This window comes from Loxodonta africana, chromosome 1, assembly GCF_030014295.1.
Source record: "Loxodonta africana isolate mLoxAfr1 chromosome 1, mLoxAfr1.hap2, whole genome shotgun sequence".
Classification (NCBI taxonomy): Eukaryota; Metazoa; Chordata; class Mammalia; order Proboscidea; family Elephantidae; genus Loxodonta; species Loxodonta africana.
Window position 1 is genome coordinate 88049544 of NC_087342.1, and position 22736 is coordinate 88072279.

The 22736-nt window shown below is 41.6% G+C and overlaps 2 protein-coding genes across 2 annotated transcripts; one reads left to right on the top strand and one right to left on the bottom strand.

Moving 5' to 3' along the window:
• The first annotated feature begins 3187 nt into the window (after positions 1-3187).
• On the top strand, positions 3188-6956 carry LOC100677405 (putative olfactory receptor 2I1). The gene is made up of 2 exons (XM_003421852.4): positions 3188-3193; positions 5555-6956. Exons 1-2 carry the CDS (start codon positions 3188-3190, stop codon positions 6497-6499), a joined length of 951 nt encoding a protein of 316 aa, XP_003421900.4. The 3' UTR covers positions 6500-6956.
• UBD (ubiquitin D) lies at positions 5962-11903 on the bottom strand. Its single transcript, XM_003421807.3, has 2 exons — positions 11773-11903; positions 5962-8989 (listed from the first exon to the last, which is right to left on the bottom strand). Exons 1-2 carry the CDS (start codon positions 11797-11799, stop codon positions 8519-8521), a joined length of 498 nt encoding a protein of 165 aa, XP_003421855.2. The 5' UTR covers positions 11800-11903; the 3' UTR covers positions 5962-8518.
• Positions 11904-22736: the final 10833 nt, after the last annotated feature.

Genomic DNA, 22736 nt, shown 5'->3' on the forward strand with positions numbered 1-22736 from the left:
AATAATCTCTCACTCTGTTTTACAAAGTACTTCCAAAGGCAACCAAGAAGTCAGAATATTAGCAATCCTAATTTATAGACACCAAGGATACAGCTATAAGCAAGAGATACCAAATAACCTGATCTCCCAGAGTTTGCATTCTAGTTGGGGAGAGACAATAAACAAATAAATAAGCATAACCAGTATATTGAAAAAGCAGGATTCCAAAGAGTGGCTTTTCATCAGAAAACAACCACATTCCATTCCTTCACTGCCTGGGCAAACCAGCTATGTGGGGCACTTCTTCCTCATCCATTGGATGAAATATTGGGTGGACCACTCTTAGATAATAAAAAGCCCTCTGGTCACTATTGGTCCCAAGAATGAACTTACTTAAGTAAGTCAAATGACCAAACTCCATTAATAATCAAGATGCTGAACTTCCCTCCTCTAACTAGGACCTACCTATATTGGGAAGGAAGAGAAGGGTTGGCTCCACCATTTCCTGACTAGTGTTTCTGTCTTCCTCTGCCATTCACCAGAATGCCTCTGGCTTCTCCAGAATTGGGAGGACAGGGAGGGGAAGGAGATAAGTTAATGGGTAGAGAATGTGTTGTTTGACTACCAGTGCCAGTTGGTAAAGAATATTGAATATACCATGGACTGCCAGAAGAGTGAAAAAATCTGTCTTGGAAGAAGTACAACCAGAATACTCCTCAGAAGCAAGAATGACATTGTCTCACATACTTTGGACATGTTATAAGGAGGGATCAGTCCCCTGAGAAGGAAATCATGCTTGATAGAGTAGAGGGTCAGTGAAAAAGAGGAAGACCCTCAATAAGATGGATTGACACAGTGGCTGCAACAATGGGCTCAAGCATAACAAGCATGAGGATGGTGCAGGACTGGGCAGTGTTTCGTTCTATTGTACATAGGGTCACTATGAGTTGGAGCCAACTCAGTGGGACTTACCAATAACACCAGTTTCAGTCAGTAGATTTCTACTCATGGAAACCCATGTGTTGCAAAGTAGAGCCGCACTCCATAGCGTTCAAGGCAGTGACATTTTGGAAGCGGATCACTAGGCCCTTCAAACCCATCATCTGGGTGGGTTTGAACTGCCCACCTTTCAGTTAGCAGCCACACACTTAACCACTTGGGCCACCCAGGGACTTCCTCTTATTTGACAAGTGCCCTGTACTTTGTTTGATTTCTTCTCACTATGGCAAATACTTAATGCTAACTCCTGGGCTTGGTAAATATTCTAAGCTAACGTGTTTCCTTAGGAAGCATATAGGGGGTCTTCAGACACCTCCCACCACCCACAGGTATCTTTCATTTGCAGATCTTTATTACCATGCCTTTTCTGGCTGGGGTCTCATTACCCCCTATAAACTCCAGGTTTGGAGCTTCCCCTCCTATTTGAAATGCGATCTGAAAGATGAGAAGGAGCTAGTCTATGACAAGTGAAGGGACAGTATTCCAGGCAGAAGAAACAATAAATACAAAGAGCTTAGCATGTTAAAGGAACAGAGGGAGACTATGTGGCTGGCCCATGGTAATCAAGGAATAGAGTAACATAAGGTGACCTTGAGCAAGTCCACAGGAGCTAGAACAGGTAGAGCCTGGTAGGCCTGGCCCTATGCTCACACTCATGGAGCTCCAATATACCTGGAAAGGAAAGCTATACACACACTTATAGTTTTAAAATAAGAAAAATAAACTAGAATTAAATATTTCATCTGTCAAATAGGCAAACATTTTATTTGAATGAGAGTACTTAGTGATGGCTAAAAAGTATCAGAGATACATTTACACTTTTATATAGGTGATAGAAGTATAAGTAAGCACAGTCTTATTGAAAAACTATCATATACTGAGCTCCTACTATGTGTCAGTAATGTTGCACACATCACCTCTAATCTTCACAGTAACCTGGCATTAAGGTAGCTATTAGACTGCAGATGAGGAAACTGATCCTCACAGATGTTAAATGAACTGTTCAAGGCCAGGCATCATGGCCAGCATTTAAAGCCAGGCCTTCCTGCCTGCGAAGTGTACGCTCTTTCCACTTTGCCTCTAGAGGGATAGATAGATACATAGATAATTCCAATGACATATTTGCCCTATGGCTTTTAATTTTTAAACATGAATAAAGAAATACTCAAGTTTATCATGCATAAACCCATTTAGTTTATTGCAAGGTAGCCATGACAAGGTACACAAGCAAGACCTCAACATGTCAGTTTAGGACTGGAGAATCAGAATTAACAATTGCAATGTTAGTTCAACGGCTAGTGTCCCGATCTTTAGACTTCAGGCTTTTACGTCTTACAAGTATCTCAGGAGGAAGACTTGACCACGTTTCAAACTCAGTAGTGGTTATCAATAAATATAAGTTATGTTTTATTATATTTATAAGGAATCTGTAATAACATAAAAATTCTTACATTATAATGTTAGATGACTAAAGCAAAGTGCAAAAATATAAATTTATAGCTTGCTGAACCTGAGAATGAGATTCTGAACCAGTTAAAACTTAGTAGAAATGATGGTGAAAGGGAAATATATCACCTCTTGTCTCCACACACTGACAGGGTCACATTATTCTAAAGGGACTTTCCCTCCAGAATTTTCCCTCCTCACCCTGGGGAACTCCTCTCTGGACACCTCCGCGAAAAGTTCTAATTATGGGAATGGGACATAGATTCCCTAGAGCTCTGTCCTCTCTTCTAAATAACAGAGGAAGTTGATTCACCTGTTTCCTCTCACTATTCATCAACATCCCTCCTCCTTGTCTCTGACTGCTATGTCTTCTAGAATCAAGGATATCTTTGCTATCACCATTGGTTTGTGCTGATTCTATGTATGCTCTAGTCCTTGCCCTGGCAGTATCCCATTACAGGGCTCTCTAGGAACAGACATCATCTTGATCTTGATACTTCGGAGGATTTAGGTGGCTTCTTGTCAAAGACATTCTATCCATTCCTCTGCTGTCAAGCAAGATGGTACCCGCTCCATATCTTCTTCCTGAGGTGCCTGGCTCTGATTTCAGGCACCTAGTCCAGAAATCAACACAGTCATGCAACTGGGTCTTGCTTTAACCCCTCCCACTGCCATTTCAAACCCAGAGAAGCCAGAGCCAAAACAAGAGAACCATTTATCATCTGGAAACTCAAGATCTAATATCAGTGCCAGGGAATAAGACATGAAGGTGAGTTTGTTACTTCATTGCCCTAGGAAAAAATTGTCTCCGGATAAGGGCCACATTCTAGAATACCAGTGGAAGTTTGGGGACACATTATAGAAGATTTTTTTACAATAAATTTACCTTCTGGATGCTTGGGGGAAGGATGGAGTATGTGTGTATGCATACACAGATGTTACAGCTATGTATTTGGGATTTTGTACATGATGTTGTCTGTGCTGTATTATCAGTGGGTGCCTGTTTTCATGTGAGAAGAGTGTGACATATTTGGAAGAGAATGGGTTAGAGCTTTCATGTCTGAGCTGGTGTGTCTCTAAGAGATCACAGCTTTAGAGAATTAGACTTCTCATAACTCAACATTTCTAGCCACCATTGGACCATAAGCATGAACGTCACCTCTAGCACTTCATTAATCTTCAGTAAGGCCCCAAAGCTGTCAGATTATCTAGAAATAAAGATCAGGCTTCACATGTCCTTTTATCCTCCACAGTCCCTAGCAAAATAAAGTCTGTTTTGTGAAAATAAGAAGGATCTTAGAGTCAGTTGGATTTAGGTTTGAGTCTTGATCAGGATTTACAAACTGTGTAACTTTGGGCAAATTATTTAACATCATAATTTAGCCTCCTATCCTAATATATAAAATAGGACTATTGTTTAATTTGCAGGTGAGTAAATATTAAGGTCAATAGTTGAAAAGGGCTATGGATTTTCATCCCAGCTTTAGTCAGTACCAGTGTAGGATCCCTCTAAAAACCTATTTTCTCATTTGTGAAATGGGGATGGAAATGGTTAACATTTACAGAACACTAACTCTGTGCCTGGCACTGTTTTACGAACTTTGCATGCTTAACCCACTTACCCCATTTATTCATTTTACTAATTTATTCATTTCACTAATGAATAAACTAAGGCACAAACAGGTTAAGTAGCATGATGAAGGTTGCTCAGCTTGGAAATGGCAGAGCCAAGGCTCACACCTAGGCAGTCTGGTTCTGGAATCTTGGTCTTAATCACAACATTAATATTTGCTCTGCCTAGTGAGGCAAAAAGGAGCCCTGGTGGCACAATGATTAAAGCACTCAGCTGCTAACTAGAAGGTAGTCAGGTTACCAGCCAACTGCGATAAGTAGGAATTGACTTGACAGCAAGCAACAACAAAATAAGAATAAAGTGAGAGAATCACACAAACATCATGTTTTGAGGAGGGATTTTTTTTCCCCTGACAAATAAAAAATTAGAGGATTATGATTCTTAAATTAAGAATAGTGAATGTGATGTCTAAAATGTTATCTTTATATTGATATCTGTCCACAAACAGGCAGCAATTGTTTTACACATGACAAAACTGAGGCAGAGAGAAATGATTTACCTATATCAAATAGCTGGCTAATGGCAGCTCTGCAAGGTAGAACTCAGGTCTCCTGGCTTCTGGTTTAGTGTCTTTTCCCCTGCCCCATTGATTCTTGATTTAAAGGCTGGTGGACACGTGCAGATCTGTGCAGATCAGGACCATCACACTCGGTCTTACAGCAGGAGAGGCATGGACATCAGAAGCAGCCTCTACCCACCACAGTTAAGACATCAGAAGTCAGCACCATAATGGGCTGCATTAGTAGAAGCAGAACATCTAAAACAAGGGAGGTGATAGTTCGGATCTACCAAGTGTTATTTAGACCAAACCTGGGGTATTACACATATTTTTAGGCATCACACACTTTGAAAGAATGGGGAGGGAGGCTCAGAGTGAAATCTGTCCGCAAAGATCTGAAAGGCTGTCATGTGGAAGGGAGATTAGATTTCTCTTTTGGCCCTGGGAGTACAACCAGAGCCAGGGAGGCAGCTGAAAGAGCACTGATTTGGAAATCAGACAGGCCCCAGTACAAGTTCCACACAGTCGATGACCTTAGGACAATTTCCTTAGCCTTTCTATCTTTCTCATTAAAAAAAAAAAAAAAAAAAAAAACCTAACCCGTTTCCCTGGAGTCGATCCCACTCACAGCAACCCTATAGGACAGGGCAGAACCTCCCCATAGAGTTTCCAGGCTGTAAATCTTTAAGGAAGCAGACTGCCACATCCTTCTCCGGAGAAGCAGCTGATGGATCCTTTAGGTTAGTGGCCGAGCTCTTAACCGCCTGTGCCACTAGGGCTCCTTGTAAATACATAAGACAAGGTATACTAATACATAGCTATCTTCCTAAACCAAGGGCTCAGCTCTGTGAATGAGATTATACTCAAAACAGCATATTTGCTCCCATCCCATGTTTCTCCCCACTCCCGCATTCCTGGGTTTTCATTTCCTTGTGAGGTGCAGTATCAACCTTTTATATTTCATTCTTCCAAACATTTTGGGAGTTTTCCTCCTTTAGGCCAACCTCAGCACAGAAGAACGCTTCTTCCTCCTGGGTTTCTCCGACTGGCCGTCCCTGCAGCCTGTCCTCTTCGCCCTCGTCCTCCTCTGCTACCTCCTGACCCTGGCGGGCAACTTGGCGCTGATGCTGGTGGCGATGCGCGACCCGCGCCTGCACACGCCCATGTACTACTTTCTCTGTCACATGGCCCTGGTGGACGCGGGCTTCACCACGAGCGTGGTACCGCCACTGCTGGCCAACCTGCGCGGCCGGGCGCGCTGCCTGCCCCGCGGCAGCTGCCTGGCCCAGCTGTGCGCGTCGCTGGCGCTGGGCTCGGCCGAGTGCGTTCTGCTGGCAGTGATGGCGCTAGATCGCGCGGCAGCAGTGTGCCATCTGCTGCACTACGCCGGGCTCGTCTCGCAGCGCCTGTTGCGATCGATGGCCGGCGCCACCTGGCTCGGCGGCCTCACCAACTCGGCGGCACAAACGGCGCTCCTGGCCGCCCGGCCACTGTGCGCACCCCGCCAGCTTGACCACTTCATCTGCGAGGTGCCCGCGCTGCTCAAACTGGCCTGCGGAGTTGGCGGGAACAGCATCGAGCGCCAGATGTTCGCTGCCCGGGTAGTCATCCTGCTGGTGCCATCCGCCGTCATCCTAGCCTCGTATGGCGCGGTGGCGCGCGCTGTCTGGGGCATGCGGTCCAGCGGAGGCCGGAGGAAAGCTCTGGGTACTTGTGGGTCCCACCTGACGGCCGTTTGCCTGTTCTACGACGGCTCCATCATCTACACCTACCTGCAACCCGCGCACAGTTACAACCACGGTCTGGGCAAGTTTGTCTCGCTCTTCTACACCGTGGTCACACCGGCCCTAAACCCGCTCATCTACACCCTGAGGAATAAAGAGGTGAAGGGGACGGCTAGGAGGCTCCTGGGGAACGTGGGGCGAGGGCAAGCCAGACAGTGAATCGGGGGTGGGGGAAAGGTGACAGTGTCAGCCCAGGGCCCAAGGATGGAAATGCCCATGGGAGAGTCAGTCCGTTTAGCCTTCAGGCTGTTCATTTCTGGGTGAGAATTTGCAACATTTGTCCTCAGCGAGTCCAAGGTTAATGCGGGAGATCTCTTCCTCCCTTCAGAAATGTTTAGGTTTGTGACACGAAGTGCTATGTCCTCTCTACATATACATTTAAAACCAAACCCATTGCCATAGAGTGGATTCTGACTCACGGTGACCCCAGGTATTACAGAGCAGAACTGCTCCATAGGATTTTCTTGGCTGTAATCTTTAAGGAAGCAGATGGCCTACTTTTTCTTCCATGGAGCTGCTGAGTGGGTTTGAACCACCAGCCTTTAGGTTAGCAGCTGACCCTGCTTGCACCACCCAGGGTATATGAACATAAAGGTTTAGGGAGGAGGGATATGGCCTTCCAGGTTTCTCCTAAGCTGATAAAGGGAGGAGGCATGATACCGGGGAGACCTTCCCCATCCCTAGGGGATGCAATAACCACCCCTCAAGACTATGCAGGTAAGATATCAACAGCTAAAGGTGCAACATAATGCTACCTTTAGCTTTCTACCAGTCTGATGGCAGAGGTATGATCTCTTTGGTGACAAAGAGTTTTTCTTTAAAGCAGAGGAAACCTTTGAGGAGACCCAATCCAGGGGAAAAAAAAAATTATTCTCTCTCTTCAGCGATCTAAGACATAATGCCAACCTAGCCAGGGGACGAATGCCCACCACAGGGCACTTGACTCATAAGTGTGATGAGGAATAACCAATAACCATAAGTATAGTGATTGTGCTGGGTGGGATGAAGGTAGGGAACTCTCTTGTAGGAGATGGTTCTGAGCCAGTTTTAAGGAAGAGACTAGAACTGGTGGGAAAGAAGGAGGACAGGTTTCAGGTTGTTAAAAAAAAAAAAAAAAAAGTCAGCTTGCAAGTGATCAGCAGCAAGACATGAAAGAAGGACTGTGAGAGAGAGGAATAAATGGAGGAAGGAGGAGGAAAGAGGGGACTTGATTTCCCAAGAGAGAAGCAGGGACCTGGTGGTGAAGGAAACAGCGAAAAATGTTCCATCAGCCAGAACTTGGGCAGGATATCATTGTCAGCCCAGGGGCCAACGCCTTATCTCTCTCCACCAAACTGATACCCCCAGCCTGCAGAAGACTTGCTAGACATTAAGGCAGGCAGGACAGAGACTGCTCTACAATCCCTCACCTTTCAGAAAGTCCATTCCCACCTGAAGAGCATCTGCCCCCAAGGAGCCCCTACTAGAGACATGGCGTCTCTAGATTCCCATGGAAAATATCTCTGTGCCCACTACCATGCCCAGAAAAAAGAACAATTTTAATTCTGTGGGGGACATAGAGGGTAGGTAGGGGCACAGTGCCAGGTTTCATTTTATACCAAATGCCCTTAAATAGAGAAAAAGTAATTTATTAAATTTATAAATTCTCTATGAGTTAAATTGTGACTGTGTCAGAGTAACTAATCCACTTCAAAATGAATCATTTATTTCACTCTTCTCTATGGGTGGAAATTCAGTTTGATTCAATAGTCACTGGGTGATATTATACGTGAAGCACTGGGCTAAACATTCACAGAAACATAGAAATTAGCAAAACCTAGATTCCAATCTAAAACTTACTATGTCTTGTTAGATAGGAAAGAAAATAAGAGTTTTTCTATAAATCATAGGAAACCAAGAAGGAATTCAATTGTAAGCTGGTTTTGAACGCTGTCTCTAGTATGCCTTAGTGATTCGTTTTCTTTTCTCGGCGGTACCATACATAATCCAGCCACTTAATTGTGTTGGAATCAAAGAATCAGAGTTGGAAAAATATTCCCTCCCCACCTCATCCTGAATCTTTTTCTGTTTATTCCCTTTTATAAAATTTTGGAAAACCATCAAAAGATACGTTCAGTGAGTAAAAGCTAAAAGAAAGTAAGCTCTTTTCCTCCTGATGTCACCCCATCCCTAGAGTGGTCAACCCCCAATGCAGTGGTGTGTCAGGAAAAGCAAATTGCCCTTTCTGATGCCGTAATCTGCCATAGTCTTCCCATCTTCCAGTTTCTTTCCATTGCAAGTCACAATCTGGGTCTCAGGGGTTATAGCAGTCTTCAACTCGATCATCTTTTTCACCTGGGCCACTGAGCTGGACCGCCGCACCTGAAGGAGATGTCTCTGCCCTTCATCACCTGACTCCACCAGAACCATGGGCAGCTCCTCATCACTGGGCTTCACCACCTTCAGAGTGAGGTGGATGGTCTTCTCCTTGTCAATGCCATAAGACGAAAGTGTTCTCTGGGGCTGTAGGGTTTTCGAGCCCAGCAGAAGGATCTGGTCCTGCACGGGAACCTTGGTCTTGGACCGGACATGTTCATTGATCTTCTTTACTCTGTCATTCTGGTCGGCAGTGAAGGTCATCAATTTCCATTCCTCAGAATGGACATTCACCTGGGCAGGGCAATAAGAGTCAAGAGACAGTTGCCTAAAATGTCTGCCACCCTTTACACCCCTGTCCCCCCACCTTAATTGCTCCAGCCCTTCCCCTGCCTGTCAGGTCCTCCCACTACTTTCCACCAATCTGTGTCTTTCACTTTCTTGGAACATCTCTTTTGGAACTGCTTGTTTAAAATACAAAGAAGGAAATAAGTCTTATGACTTTATAACCACACCTCTTCTTCATCCTAAAATATAATTAAAAACAAGTAAATCCAACTACAAAGCTTCAAAATGTGTACACTATATTCTAAAATCAACTCCTACTGACAGTTTTCAAGACTTGGCAGCCTCACTGGATACTCACAGGTCTGCCTCCCTTGACTACTCTAGAAGGAAACCCTGGTTAGGATGCATAATCTCTGTACTGTTAGTTTCCTTTTTAATGTCCATTGATTTATAATGACAACTCATATATTACAGTGGCACTGTGTTCAAAATGGCTTGGTAATCTATGTTTCCTGTGTTTTTGTATCTGCCTATTGTAGAATATGATCTTCTTTAATAAGACCAGACCTCATTCACAGAAGGTAGGAAATATATCCAAGTCTTACTTCAGTACCTGGCAAATTCTGAAAGATGGAAAGTTCACCCTTGTGCTGTCACTTGAAAGCCTTTGAAGACCTCCCTGAGACCCCATTCAAAAATCTCTGCCCAAATGTTCACGATCATTAGCCGTTAGAGAAATGCAAATCAAAACTACAATAAGATTCCATCTCACTTGAACAAGACTGGCATTAATCCAAAAAACACAATAAATGTTGGAGAGGTTACGGAGAGATTGGAACACTTATACACTGCTGGTGGGAATGTAAAATGGTAAAACCACTTTGGAAATCGATTTGGCACTTGCTTTAAAAGCTAGAAATAGAACTACCATATGATCCAGCAATCCCGCTCCTTGAACTGTATCCTAGAGAAATAAGAGCCTTTATACAAACAGATATATGCACACCCATGTTCATTGCAGCACTGTTTACAATAGCAAAAACATGGAAGCAACCAAGGTCCAATCAATGAATGAATGGATAAATAAATTATGGTATATTCACACAAAGGAGTACTATGCCTCAGTAAAGAACAGTGATGAATCTGTGAAACATTCCATAACATGGAGGAATCTGGAAGGCATTATGCTGAGTGAATTAGTCAGTTGCAAAAGGACAAATATTGTATACAACCACTACTATGAGAACTCGAGAAATAGTTTAAACAGAGAAGAAAATATTTTTTGATGGTTAAGAGAGAGGGAAGGGAGGAAGGAAGGAAGAGGGGTACTCACTAATTAGATAGTAGGTAAGAACTACTTTAGGTGAAGGGAAAGATAACACACAATACAGAACAGGTCAGCACAATTGGACTAAACCAAAAGCAAAGAAGTTTCCTGAATAAACCGAATGCTTCGAAGGCCAGCGTAGCAGGGTAGGGGTCTGGGGACCCTGGTTTCAGGGGATGTCTAAGTCAATTGGCATAATAAAATCTATTAAGAAAACATTCTGCATCCCACTTTGGAGAGTGGCATCTGGGGTCTTAAATGCTAGCAAGCAGACATCTAAGATGCATCAATTGGTCTCAACCCACCTGGATCAAAGGAGAATGAAGAATACCAAGGACTCAAGGTAATTACCAACCCAAGAGACAGAAAGGGCCACATAAACCAATAACTATGTCAGCCTGAGACCAAAAGACCTAGATGGTGCCCGGCTACAACTGATGACTGCCCTGATAGGGAACACAACAGATAACCCCTGAGGGAGCAGGAGAGCTGTGGGATGCAGAACCCAAATTTTCTTAAAAAGACCAGACTTAATGATCTGACTGAGACTAGAAGGACCCCAGTGGTCATGGCCCCCAGACCTTCTGTCAGCCCAAGACAGGAACCATTCCCAAAGCCAACTCTTCAGACAGGGATTGGACTGGACAATAGGATAGAAAAAGATGCTGGTGAAGAATGAGCTCCTTGGATCAAGTAGACACTTGAGGCTATGTTGGCATCTCCTATCTGGAGGGGAGATGAGAGGGCAGAGGGGGCCAGAAGTTGGCAGAAGGGACATGAAAAGAGAGAGTGGAGGGAAGGAGTGGGCTGTCTTATTGGGGGAGAGCAATTAGGAGTATATAGCAAGGTGTTTATAAATTTTTGTTTGAGAGACTGACTTGATTTGTAAACTTTCACTTAAAGCACGATAAATTTTTTTTTTAAATCTCCTCCCAACTTAGGCATTGCTAATACTGTTTGACATTCTTTCACTAAAATGTCACTCCTCTGTGTTAAGCATCCCAGATGCTCTTCATAATGCATCTATTCTCATATAAAGTAATATATTAGGTCATTAACAACTCAAGATAAATGTGTTTTGTGAAGCCCTTTGGGGAGGAGAGGAAAGCTTAAGAGCCCTGGACCGCCAAATGGGATAGAGAGGAAGGGGCTCAAGAAAACACTTCCATAATTTCAAATCTTGCCAGCTTCATTGAGCACCCCCACTCCCTACCATTTATCCCTAACAGTGGCCAGTCCAAGGTCTGACACAAAGGAGAACTCAGGATCTGAAGGACCAGCTTCTCTACACAGGACCCTTCCTCTCATTGTGCAGATATCAATCCTATCCTCTTTTTTTCAAGATGCCTTCCCAGCCACCCTGCCTTCCCAAGTACCACCCTCAGTCCAGTTCCTGAAGTTTCTCCCCAAAGCTTGGAAATACCTTTCCTTTCTCCACCCCCTTTATCAAATCCCAACTTACACAGAGGCAGGACGCATTGGGAGCCATCGCTGCAGTCAAGAGAGCAGAAACAGGAAACACAAAAGGGACCTCAACTGGAGCTTATATGCAAGCAAGGGAGTTGGAAATCCCCTGCCCAGATAGCTTTCCTGTGCCCTTTGTTCTTGCAAGTTCTCAGAAATCTTTCACTTTTGCTGAGGTGTGGTTAGCTAATAAGCAAAGAATACTTTCTGATCAGGTTCTTCTCGCCTCAGCCAATCTATTTGCATTCTTTGTTGAAAACATGGGATGGTCCTTTCTGGCCCTGTTTTTTCCCTGATTAACACCCCTACATCCTCACTCCCAATCCTGATTTGTGATTGTGCAACCCTCAGCCCTGAGCCCTCACTGGCAATGAAGACCTTTTATGCTCATTAGTCCTCCTCTGATGTTTTTATGACTCCTCCATCAGTCAGAGTCAGGGCTTTTCCTGAGAGCAAGGCTGCCTAGGAGAGGACAGTCAGGGTTGGTATGGAGTGATGTGTCTTGCGAGCAGCCTATTCACAGTGGGCTGACAGAAAGTGAGACATTTTTTGAGAGGGCATAGGATAAATAACCCTCGACTGAGAGGAGACATGAGTTCAAGTCCCAAGGTTACCTTGGTATATTATCTTGGCCAAGTCTGTTCATCTCCTTAGATACTGGCTTCCTGATCCATAAGATGAGATGATTGGAGATGATTCTTAAGTGTCTTCCAGGCTCAAAAAACTTTGTTTATAAAATGTCCTTACAAAGAACTTTGGAATACTGGGTCTTGAGCTAGTCAGCACACTTCCTAACATGTCCCAGAATCTGCAAACCAAGCTCAGTACTTGAAAACAATTCAAAGCCAAAAATCAAATGCTGACTCCCACCTTTCACATACCAATCACAAGCCAACAGAATCATCCACATCCATTCTCACACCACAGTGCCTCTATTTCCCCACCTTTCCCCCAGGACTCTCCCCACTGCTGTGATCTCAGAGAAAACCTAAAGGTACTGCTCACTCCCTTCATCTTGACATTTGGGTTGAGACAAAAAAGAAATGCATTAGCTCTGTGCTCTCAGGAAATTTACTCTACCACTGTGATTCTTCTAGCATTCCAAAGTAGTCATTGCCCTCTCCCAAACTCTCAAGACATTGCCACGGAACAAATTTTTTTGAAAGAATTTATTTAAAGCATTTCAATTTTTTTTTTTTTGCAAAGTCTATAACAATGCCAAGTTATCATCTTTGTTTGATATGCTGTCAATGGCCATTTATTGTACCTTCACTCACTAATAGGTCTCAGATGACCCCATTTTATTCTAGGGGTTTCCATCCTGGAGAACTTGAATTTATAGAGGTGTCCATGTAGAGTAATGGGATCCAAGAGCTCATTCCAGTATTTCAAAAAGTACTATACGTACCATGTTATTTTAATGCTTGTTGTATAATCAGTTAATAAGATTAGAAAAACTATTACTTAAATGTATTTTGTGGGGTGAACATACTTTTTTAAGCACATAGAATGGAACAGACTGGAAACTATTGGCCCTTGCTATTCTTCTTTCAGATATCTCACCCAGTTCCCATTGTTCCAAGTGTGTTTAGAAACCAACACTTGAGGGTTGTGCCTTTAACGGCTACACCGCAGAGAACAATGCCCCTTCATCCATTGTCCAATAGGATTTTGGAATTCTGAAATATCACCAGTGGCTAGGCAGAAAATGTCAGATCAGGTTGAGGGTGACAGGAAAAGAGAAAGCCTTTCAACAGGGTAGAGATGGGGGAAGGGCCTGGAAAGGGGGAAAGGAAAAGTTATACAAGCCCAGACTTGTGTGAACTGCTTTTCACTTTTCAGACTTTATTTGCATCCATTACTGTCTTAGATTTTCATGTTATTCCTCAGAAGGCAAGAGAGAGAGTAAGTGGATAAAGTCTAATTAAAATTAAACCATTCTCTTCTCACACCCTTCCTGTCTTTGCCCTTCTCTCCTCAGTAGCCTATGTCTGCATCTTGGAGTCAATGTCTGCATTGTCAGGAACAGAAAGGAAACTTAACCAGAACTCCAGGGGGAGGAGCTCAGTAATGACATTTCCCAGGAATTACATTTGCACAGACCAGAGCTTCAGACCTGTAGGTTTAGCAGCTTCTGTGCACTGTTCCCTGAATTCCTTGCATATCCTTGAACACACAAAGCTCTCTATCACCCCCAGGCCTTTTAGCATACCATTCCCTCTGCGTGGCCAGCCTTTCCCTCCAACAGCATGAATTTATAAGAATGCACAGTATAAGCAGCATCTCCTCCAGAAAGCCTTCTCTGACTCTCTTCTTCCCTATTCTGGATTATGTGCCCATCTTCTGTCCTCCCATTCTCCCTGTGCAAGCCTCTCAGAACCTGTTTCTCCTTCTTCTTTCCTGTCATCTCCATTAAACAGTAGAAATCTTGTGGATCCGGATTATGTCTTAATTAACTTGTATCCTCAACACTGTTCCACATGGTGTCTAACACAGTAAGTTATTGTTGTTGGGTGCCAAGTAGGCAACTCTGACTGATCATGACCCCAAGTGACAGAGCAGAACTGCCCCACAGGGCTTTCTAGGCTGTAATCTTTATGGAAGTAGACAGCCAGGTCTTTCTCCCCTGGAGCAACTGGGTGAGTTCGAACCACTTAATATTTACTAAATGCATGAATGAATTGATAAATCATTGAATAATTAAGTGAACAACAAAAATATATTTAGTGCTAAATGTTTAGTGGGTACTATATATATTTCAGGGACTACCAAGATATTAAGGAGTTCTGGGAGTAGTGGCTAAGTTTTACAGCTGCTAACCAAAGGGTCGGCAGTTCAAATCTGCCAGGGGCTCCTTGGAAACTCTATGGGGCAGTTCTACTCTGTCCTATAGTGTCGCTATGAGTCGGAATCGACTCGATGGCTCTGGGTTTGGTTTTGTTTTTTGGTGGCATAATTGTTAAGCACTGGGCAGCTAACTGAAAGGTCAGGGGTTCTAACATACCAGCAGCTTCACAGGAGAAAAGACCTGACAATCTGCTCTCCCTATGGGGAAGTTCTACTCTGTTCTGTAGGGTTGCTATGAGTCGGAATCAACTTGAGGGCACACAACAACAACAACCCAACACCCGAACCAAATCCATTGCTGACCAGTCGATTCCAATTCATAGCAACCCTACAGGACAAAGTAGAACTGCCCATGGGGTTTCCAAGGCTGTAAATCTTTATGGAAAGAGACTGCCACATCTTTTTCCTGTGGAGTGGCTGGTGGGTTCAAACCCCAACCTTTCAGTTAGCAGCTGAGGACTTAACCACTGCACCACCACAGCTCCACAACAACCCAAGATATTATTAAATGTTACATCATTTATTGTCTCAGTAGTGTAGCCAGATAATTATCAGTGTCCTTGTTGACATAAGCAAAATGCTAACTCGCCACAGCCATATTAGTAGCAGCTGGTAAGCAAGTGTTAAGATGCAAACCTATAATTATAGTCCATGTCTTGTTATGATCATATTGTGTCGCTTCAGTGAAAAGAAAAAGTGCATGCATATGCGTACCTTGTTACAGGAAATGTACAAATTTGAGGAAGGCAAAGAAAAGCAGTCAGGGAGCTACAGAGAGTCTTGAGATGCATGAAAGCAAGAAGAGGTTCAAAGTCTAAGAGAGGGCAGGCATATACCTGGATGGTAGGATCTGCCTGGAGCACCACCACCCTTCCCCACTTGGCAGAGGTGAGCCGAGAGCTCATGAGTACAAGAGTCAGAGCCTGAAGGAAGGTGGAAGCCTGGTGGAAAGGTCAGCTAGAACTCTTCTCCCAGAACTGTGAAATTTCAAGACTGCCTGATAACACTAACTCCCATCATCATGAAGTTCCATAGGCTTCCCCTGGACCTCCTCGACCGTTAGGGCAAAGCAAAAACTAAAGTCCTGAGGTCTCCATTCCCTGGCAGGGTCTTAGAGGTTGGTCGGTCACCCCTTCTCGTCAATTAAAGTGAGCCTCCCTCCCCTTACAAGCTTCACAAATCAGGAATAGATATCTCCACTGGAAACTCACCAGCATCATGCTGTTCCTGATTGGCCATACACTGGAATGGCAACAGAGAAGCCACCCACAGGAGTTGGGGATTTTCAGCATAAGGTGCCTGCGAGGGCAAGACAAAGGTCCCTCCTGGGAAAAACTAATTCTGGGAATTCCCTACCCAGATAGCACCTGGTTTCTGAAAACCAGTGCTTTTTCAAGGAATGTGAAAAACAAATCTGTACTCCTGTCTTGTCTCCCTCTTCTGTTCCTATACGAAATTTCCTTCCTGTCCAAGGCCAGGGAAAAAGCTACCCCAGATACCCTGAATGACCTCATTTCTGATCACAGGAGGGATTTGTTCTTAGAACCTGGCCTCCTTGCTTCATACTGCAATGGCAACTTGACTTTCATTTTTCCTTGTATCATAATAAGTTCTTTCAAAGGCAGAAAAATCTCTTTTCATTTGTCTTTCTTACAAATTCAAAAACCAGCCACGGTAAAGATCAGGCTGTGGAGATCTTCCTAGGTTAAGGGAATAAAACAAATGACTTAGATATCAACAAACTGCTCAGCTACCCCCTGGCTGGTGGGAGGTGGTCTTGGACTAATCACTGTACCCACTGAGGCTCCCCTGGGGCAGAAATCTCTTTCCCCTTCTCTTTAATAATGTCCAGAAAGAGTTTGTGAAACTACTTTGAGATCTACAACATTGCTTCAGAAGTGCCAAGCAAACTCAGTCAAAAAGCTACTAGGACTGCTCTGACTGGGATCACAACAGAGGGTCCTGGGAAGAGCAGGAGAACAATTGTAGAAAAAAAATCAAATTTTACTTACTGGTCTGACAGAGACAGTGACCCTAAGACACCCTTTTGACCTGGAACTGAAGCCATTCCCAGAGACCACCTCCCAGTCAAACAACAGACAAGCACATAAGGTAAACAACAACATCCAAGAGGAATGTACTCCTTAGAACAATTAATTATAGGAGATCAAAAGGGCAATATCTGCCTAAAAGCAAAGATGACAAGGGAGGAAGGGGTAGAAAGTCAGGACTAAAAGAAACAGGGAACCCAGGGTGGAAACAGGGAGGGTGCTGACGCATTGTGGGGAATGAAACCAAGGTCATGAAACACTTTTTGCACAAACTATCGAATGGGAAACTAATTTGCTCTGTAAGCTTTCGCCTAAGGTACCCAAAAAAAAAAAGCTACTAGGAATTCTCATTTATTGATGATTGGACCACCCACCCTCAAAGGAGGACAACTTGGGTATACCTGTCAAAATTAAAAGTCGACATGCCAAATTAAAACAACCCAAATGTCCTTCAGTAATAGGGAGATAGATCACTGAATTGTGGAATAGCATCAGCAGTAAAAATAGATTGATTTTTACCTGCAACAAACAAAACAGGTGAAAACCTATTGAGTGAAAAAAGCAAGACCAAGAAGACAATATAAAGCGTGGTTCTTTTTTCATAAATCTCAAAAATAAGCAAAACGACATAGAGAAAGAGATAAGTGACTTTAAAATTCAGGGTATGTTCAGTCACTGATCCTTGTACCTGGGTCTGATAACAGTGTGTAAAAATTACCTGAGCCCACAAATTGACTATAATAGCTAATGCAATCACGGGCTGCAGGATAGGGTACAGGCCAATGGCCCACATCCACTTTGCAACAGTCAGGCTATCCTGAATTCAATCCAGGCTCTGCCTCCTGCTCCCTGTACTTACTTAACCACCCTGAAGCTTAGTAGTCTCTTCTGTAAACTGGGAATTTCAGTTAGGAATAGGCTGTGCTACCACTAAAAATAATGTCACTTTAAAAAGATGGAAGTACATTTCAGCTCACATCAAAATTCAGAGGTAGGAGATTCAGATCTGGTATTGTAGTTCTGCTTTGCAAAGAGTTCAGGGATGCAGCCTCCTTTGAATTCACTGCTTTGCCATTCTTGGGGTATGGCTCACACTTTTGTGGTCCAAAATGATGGCTAGTGCTCTATCCATTACATTCACATTCCAGAAAGCAGGATGGCATAAGCGAGGAAATAATATAGCCAAATAAAGAGTGTGGGAAGCAGTCAGAAGTGACTTCTCTTACATCCCATTGCCTAGAATCTATGGCCACTCCTAGTTGCCAGGGAGGTTGAAAAATGTAGTCTTTACTCTGAGCAGACATAACCTAACTGAAATAGTATGGAAGGAGAGGAGAATTACTACGAGGGAACAAGAAGCAGTCTATGACATAATGAGGAAAACAATATCTATATCACATGATTATCGTGACAATTAAATGAGATTTCGTATGTGGACAGGCTTTTGCTAGTCTACAGAAAAAAAGAACAGAGCGTGGAAGTAGAATGAGATAAATTCTAACACAGAATAACCTCAAAAATGTGCAAGCTGTACAAAAAAAAAAAAAAGAATGGGAGAAAGAAATGCCCAGCGATAATTCAAAAGATACTGAGTTCTAAGGGAATTTTGGTGAATCAAATGAACATTAGACAAAATGCCCTAAAGGTTCTTTCAACCTTAGGATTCTGCAATTTTGTGTTCCTACACTATGGTCCAACACAGAGGAAACAAAAGAGAATAGAATCTGAGAATTTGCAATAAACAATGTAGTCTGCACTGAATGATCTTTCCTTCCAGTAACATTTATAAATTCTGTAAGAATAAAATATATGTAGAAATCAATTGTTTGAAGTCACGAGGGAGTGATCAAAAGCAAGGAGAAGCTAGAGGGGATTTGACCCTTGAAAGACAGGAATCACCATAGGTAAGACCCATATTTATGCAGCTTTCCTCTGAAGGCACTCCTCAGTCCATGCATGCCAGGTGGATATAGCTCAAGCAGAAAACTGCTGTCTTGTTGGCCTCATGTATAGAGGTAAACGCTGCCAGAACATCTGGAAAATTAAGGGGGGGATCTCAGAAAGGAGGGAACTACAGAGATAAAAGCAAAAACTACATGAGAGTTTCCCTCAAATCCTTGGCTGATCCCTAAACTACAGATGTTCAGTGCCAGCTTTCAGGGGGCCCAGGAAGAAAACAACAACTGGAAGTCTGAAAGAGCCAAACAGAAAGTTCTTCAGCTTCCCACCACAGGGGAAACAGTGTTCGCAATTCAAATTCTGCTAAGGTAGAAGAGCATGATAAACATCTTGGGCTGACCAGACTTACTGGTCTAACAGAGACTGGAAAAACCCCAGGAGTATGACCCCTGGACACCTCTTTAACTCAGTGCTGAAGTCACTCCTGAGGTTCACCCTTCAGCCAAAGATTAGACAGGCCCATAAAACAAAACGAGACTAAATGGGCACACCAACCCAGGGGCAAGAACGAGAAGTCAGAAGACAGGAAACTTGGTAATGGGGAATCCAAGGTCAAGAAGGGAAGAGTGTTGACACGTCATGGTATTGGCAACCATGTCACAAAACAATATGTGTATTAATTGTTTAATGAGACACTAAATTTGTTCTGTAAACATTCATCTAAAGCACAAAAAAAAAGCATTTTTCATTACCATGTCAAAGAAGACGAAACGTTTAAGCATTCCCATTTAAAGAAAAAAAAATGACCTAACTGACCTTTATATAACATTCTACCCAAAACCATCAGATTACATTCTTCTCAAGTGCATATGGAATATTCATCAGTAAATGCTAGGCAATAAAACAAATCTCAATAAATTTAGATGAATTTAAATCATTCAAAATATGTTCTGTGACCAAAACGAAATTAAATTAGGAGTCAATAACAGAAATAAATTTGTGAAAACCAAAAATATTTGGAAATTATACAACAAAATTCTAAATAGCCCAAGGGTCAAAGAAGAAAACCTAAAAGAAACTGGAAAATAATTTGAATTGAATGAAAAGAAAAACTCAACATATCAAAATTTATGAGATGCAGCTAACAGTACTTATGGGAAAATTTGTAGCTTTAAGGAAAAGTCTAAAATCAATAATCTAAGCTTCCACCTTAAGAATCTAGAAACAGAAGAGCGAACTTAACCCAATACAAGTAGATGGAAGGATATCAGAGCAGAAATCAATGAAATAGGAAACAGAAAAACAATAGAGTAAATCAATGAAAACAAAAGCTGATTATCTGAAAAAAAAAATCAACAAAATGATAAAACTTCAGTAACAGATCAAGAGAGAATTAGCAAAGAATAAAATTACCAACATCAGAAATGAAAGTAGTACATCTCTACCAAATCTACAGAAATTTAAAGGATTGTAAGGAAATATTGTGAGCAAATTAGACAACTTAGATGAAATTTACAAGTTTATAGGGAGTGGAATTACCAGAATTGACTCAAGAAGAAATAGAAAATTTGAGTAGAACTATAACAAGTAGAGAAGTCGAATTAATAATTAAAAATATTCACGCACACATACACAAAGCTCAGATTTAGAAAACTTGACTGGTAAGTTCTGTAAAATATTTAAAGAAATAATACCAGTTCCTATAAAAACTTTTCATAGTGTAGGAGAGGAAACTTTCAGACTCCTTCTATGATACCAGTATTACCCTGCTACCAAAACCGGATAAAAAATCACAAGAAAACAACAGAAAACAAAATCTCTCATGAACACAGATACAGAAACTCTTAACGTAATATTAGAAATCAAATCTAGAAGTATATAAAAGGTGTTATCCACAATAACCAAGTGGTATTTATTCCAGGACTGCAAAGTTGGCTTAACATTCAATAATCAATTAATGTAATATACCATGTTAATAGAATAAAAGTCAAAAATCATGTGATCATCCCAATACATGCAAAGAATGCATTTAAAGAAGCCCAATGCCCACATATGTTAAAAATTTCTACTAACTAGGAACAGAAGAGAACTTCATCAACCTGATTAAGGACACCTACCAAAAATCTAAAGCTAGCATCATACTCAATCATGAAAATCTGAAAACTCTTCTGTAATATCAGAACAAGGTAAGGATTCCATTCTCAATACTTCTACTCAACATTCTACTGGTGGTTCTCTCTAGTGAAATAAGAAGAGAGGGAAAAATTAAAATCATTAAAGATTGAAAAAGAAAAGCTGTTATTTATAAACGACATGAGCCTGAACATGAAAAATAAAAAAAATCTACTAAAACTAATAACCAAGATGAGTAAGATTACAGAATGTAAGACCAATATTTTAAAAACAGTATTTCTATATATTATCAATGAACAATCCAAAAATGAAATCAAGAACACAATTTCATTCACAAGAGCATAAGTATGTTATTGTCGTTAGGTGCCATTACTTGTATGACCCCATGTGACAGAGTAAAACTGCCCTATAGTGCTTAATGGCTGTAATCTCTATGAGAAAGCAGATTGCCAGGTCTTTCTCCTACAGAGCCACTTGATGGTTTCCAACCTCCAACCTTTCAGTTAGCAGGTGAGCATTTAACCATTAGTGCCACCAAGGTTCCTTAAGTGTAAATATACATAGCAATAAATTTAACAAAAAGTTCAAGACCTGTATGCTGAAAACTATAAAACATTGCTGAAAGAAAATAAGGAAGATCAAAATAAATGGAGATATATACGTTTTTTATATATGTATTAAGTTCATTAATTGGAAGACTCGATATTGTCAACTGTCCATTCTCCTGAAATTGATTTATAGATTTAATAAAAACCCAATCAAAAGTAGGTCTTAGTGTAGAAACTGACAAGCTGATTCTAACATGTATATGGAAATACAAAATACCTAAAATAACCCAAACGATGTCAAAAATCTAGAGAACTTAAAATGTCAGATTACAAGACTTATTCTAAAACAATAGTAATGAAGACAGTGTGGTTGGTGTAAGGAAAGACAAAGAGATCAGTGGAACTGAACAAAAAAATCCAAAACTAGATCCAATAAAGTCAATTGATTTTCCACAAAGAAAAAACAAACAAACAAACATCGCCCTGGAGTCAATTCCGACTCTTAGCAACCCTATAGGACAGAGTAGAACTGCCCCATAAAGTTTCCAAGGAGCCCCTGGTGAGTTCGAACAGCCAGCCTTTTGGTTAGCAGCTGTAGTACTTAACCACTACACCACCAGGGTTTCCTTTCCATGAACATGGATTCAGTGGGGGAGGAAGGGGGGAAATGGTAGTCTTCTCAACAAATGGTTCAGAAGTAACTGGAAAAATTCATTAAAAAAAAATAAACCATGACTCCTACTTCAAAACATACACAAAATTAATTTAACATAGGACATACAAATAAACATACAAACTAGAAATAAAAAGTTTCTAGGAGAAAACATAAGAGAAAATATTTATGACCCTAGAATAAGAAAAGATTCCTTAGGATCTAAAAAATAGTAACCACAAAAAGATAATAGATAAATTTTGAGTTAATCAAGTGTAAAAGCTTCTTCTTGTTGAAAAATACTTAAAAATGAAATGGCACACCACTGATTGAGAGAAAACAGTCCTTTTGCACTTACATGACAAAGGGTTTTTATCCAGGATATATAAAGAACTCCTATGATTTTACCATAAAATAACCCAATAAAATATGGGCACGTGACTTGAACTGATACTTCACAAAAGAAGATGTAAAAGTGGATAATAAGAACAGGAAAAGATGCTTAACAGCTTAGTCATCAGAGAAATGTAAACAAAAACTGTAATAAGATACCATGCCACACCAACAGAATGGCTCAATTAAAAAGGATAACAATACTAAGTGCTCGCAAGAATACGGAGCAATCGAAAGTTTCAAAATCGATGGTGAGAAAAGAACAATTTTGAAATATGGGTTAAAGGTTTCTTATAAAATTTAACACATGCATACCAATGACTAAGAAATTCCGTTCATAGGTATTTACCAAAGAGATCTAACAATATATGCCCACAAAAAGACTAGTACATTAAAACTCATAGCAGACTTATTCACAATAGCAAAAACTGGAAACAAC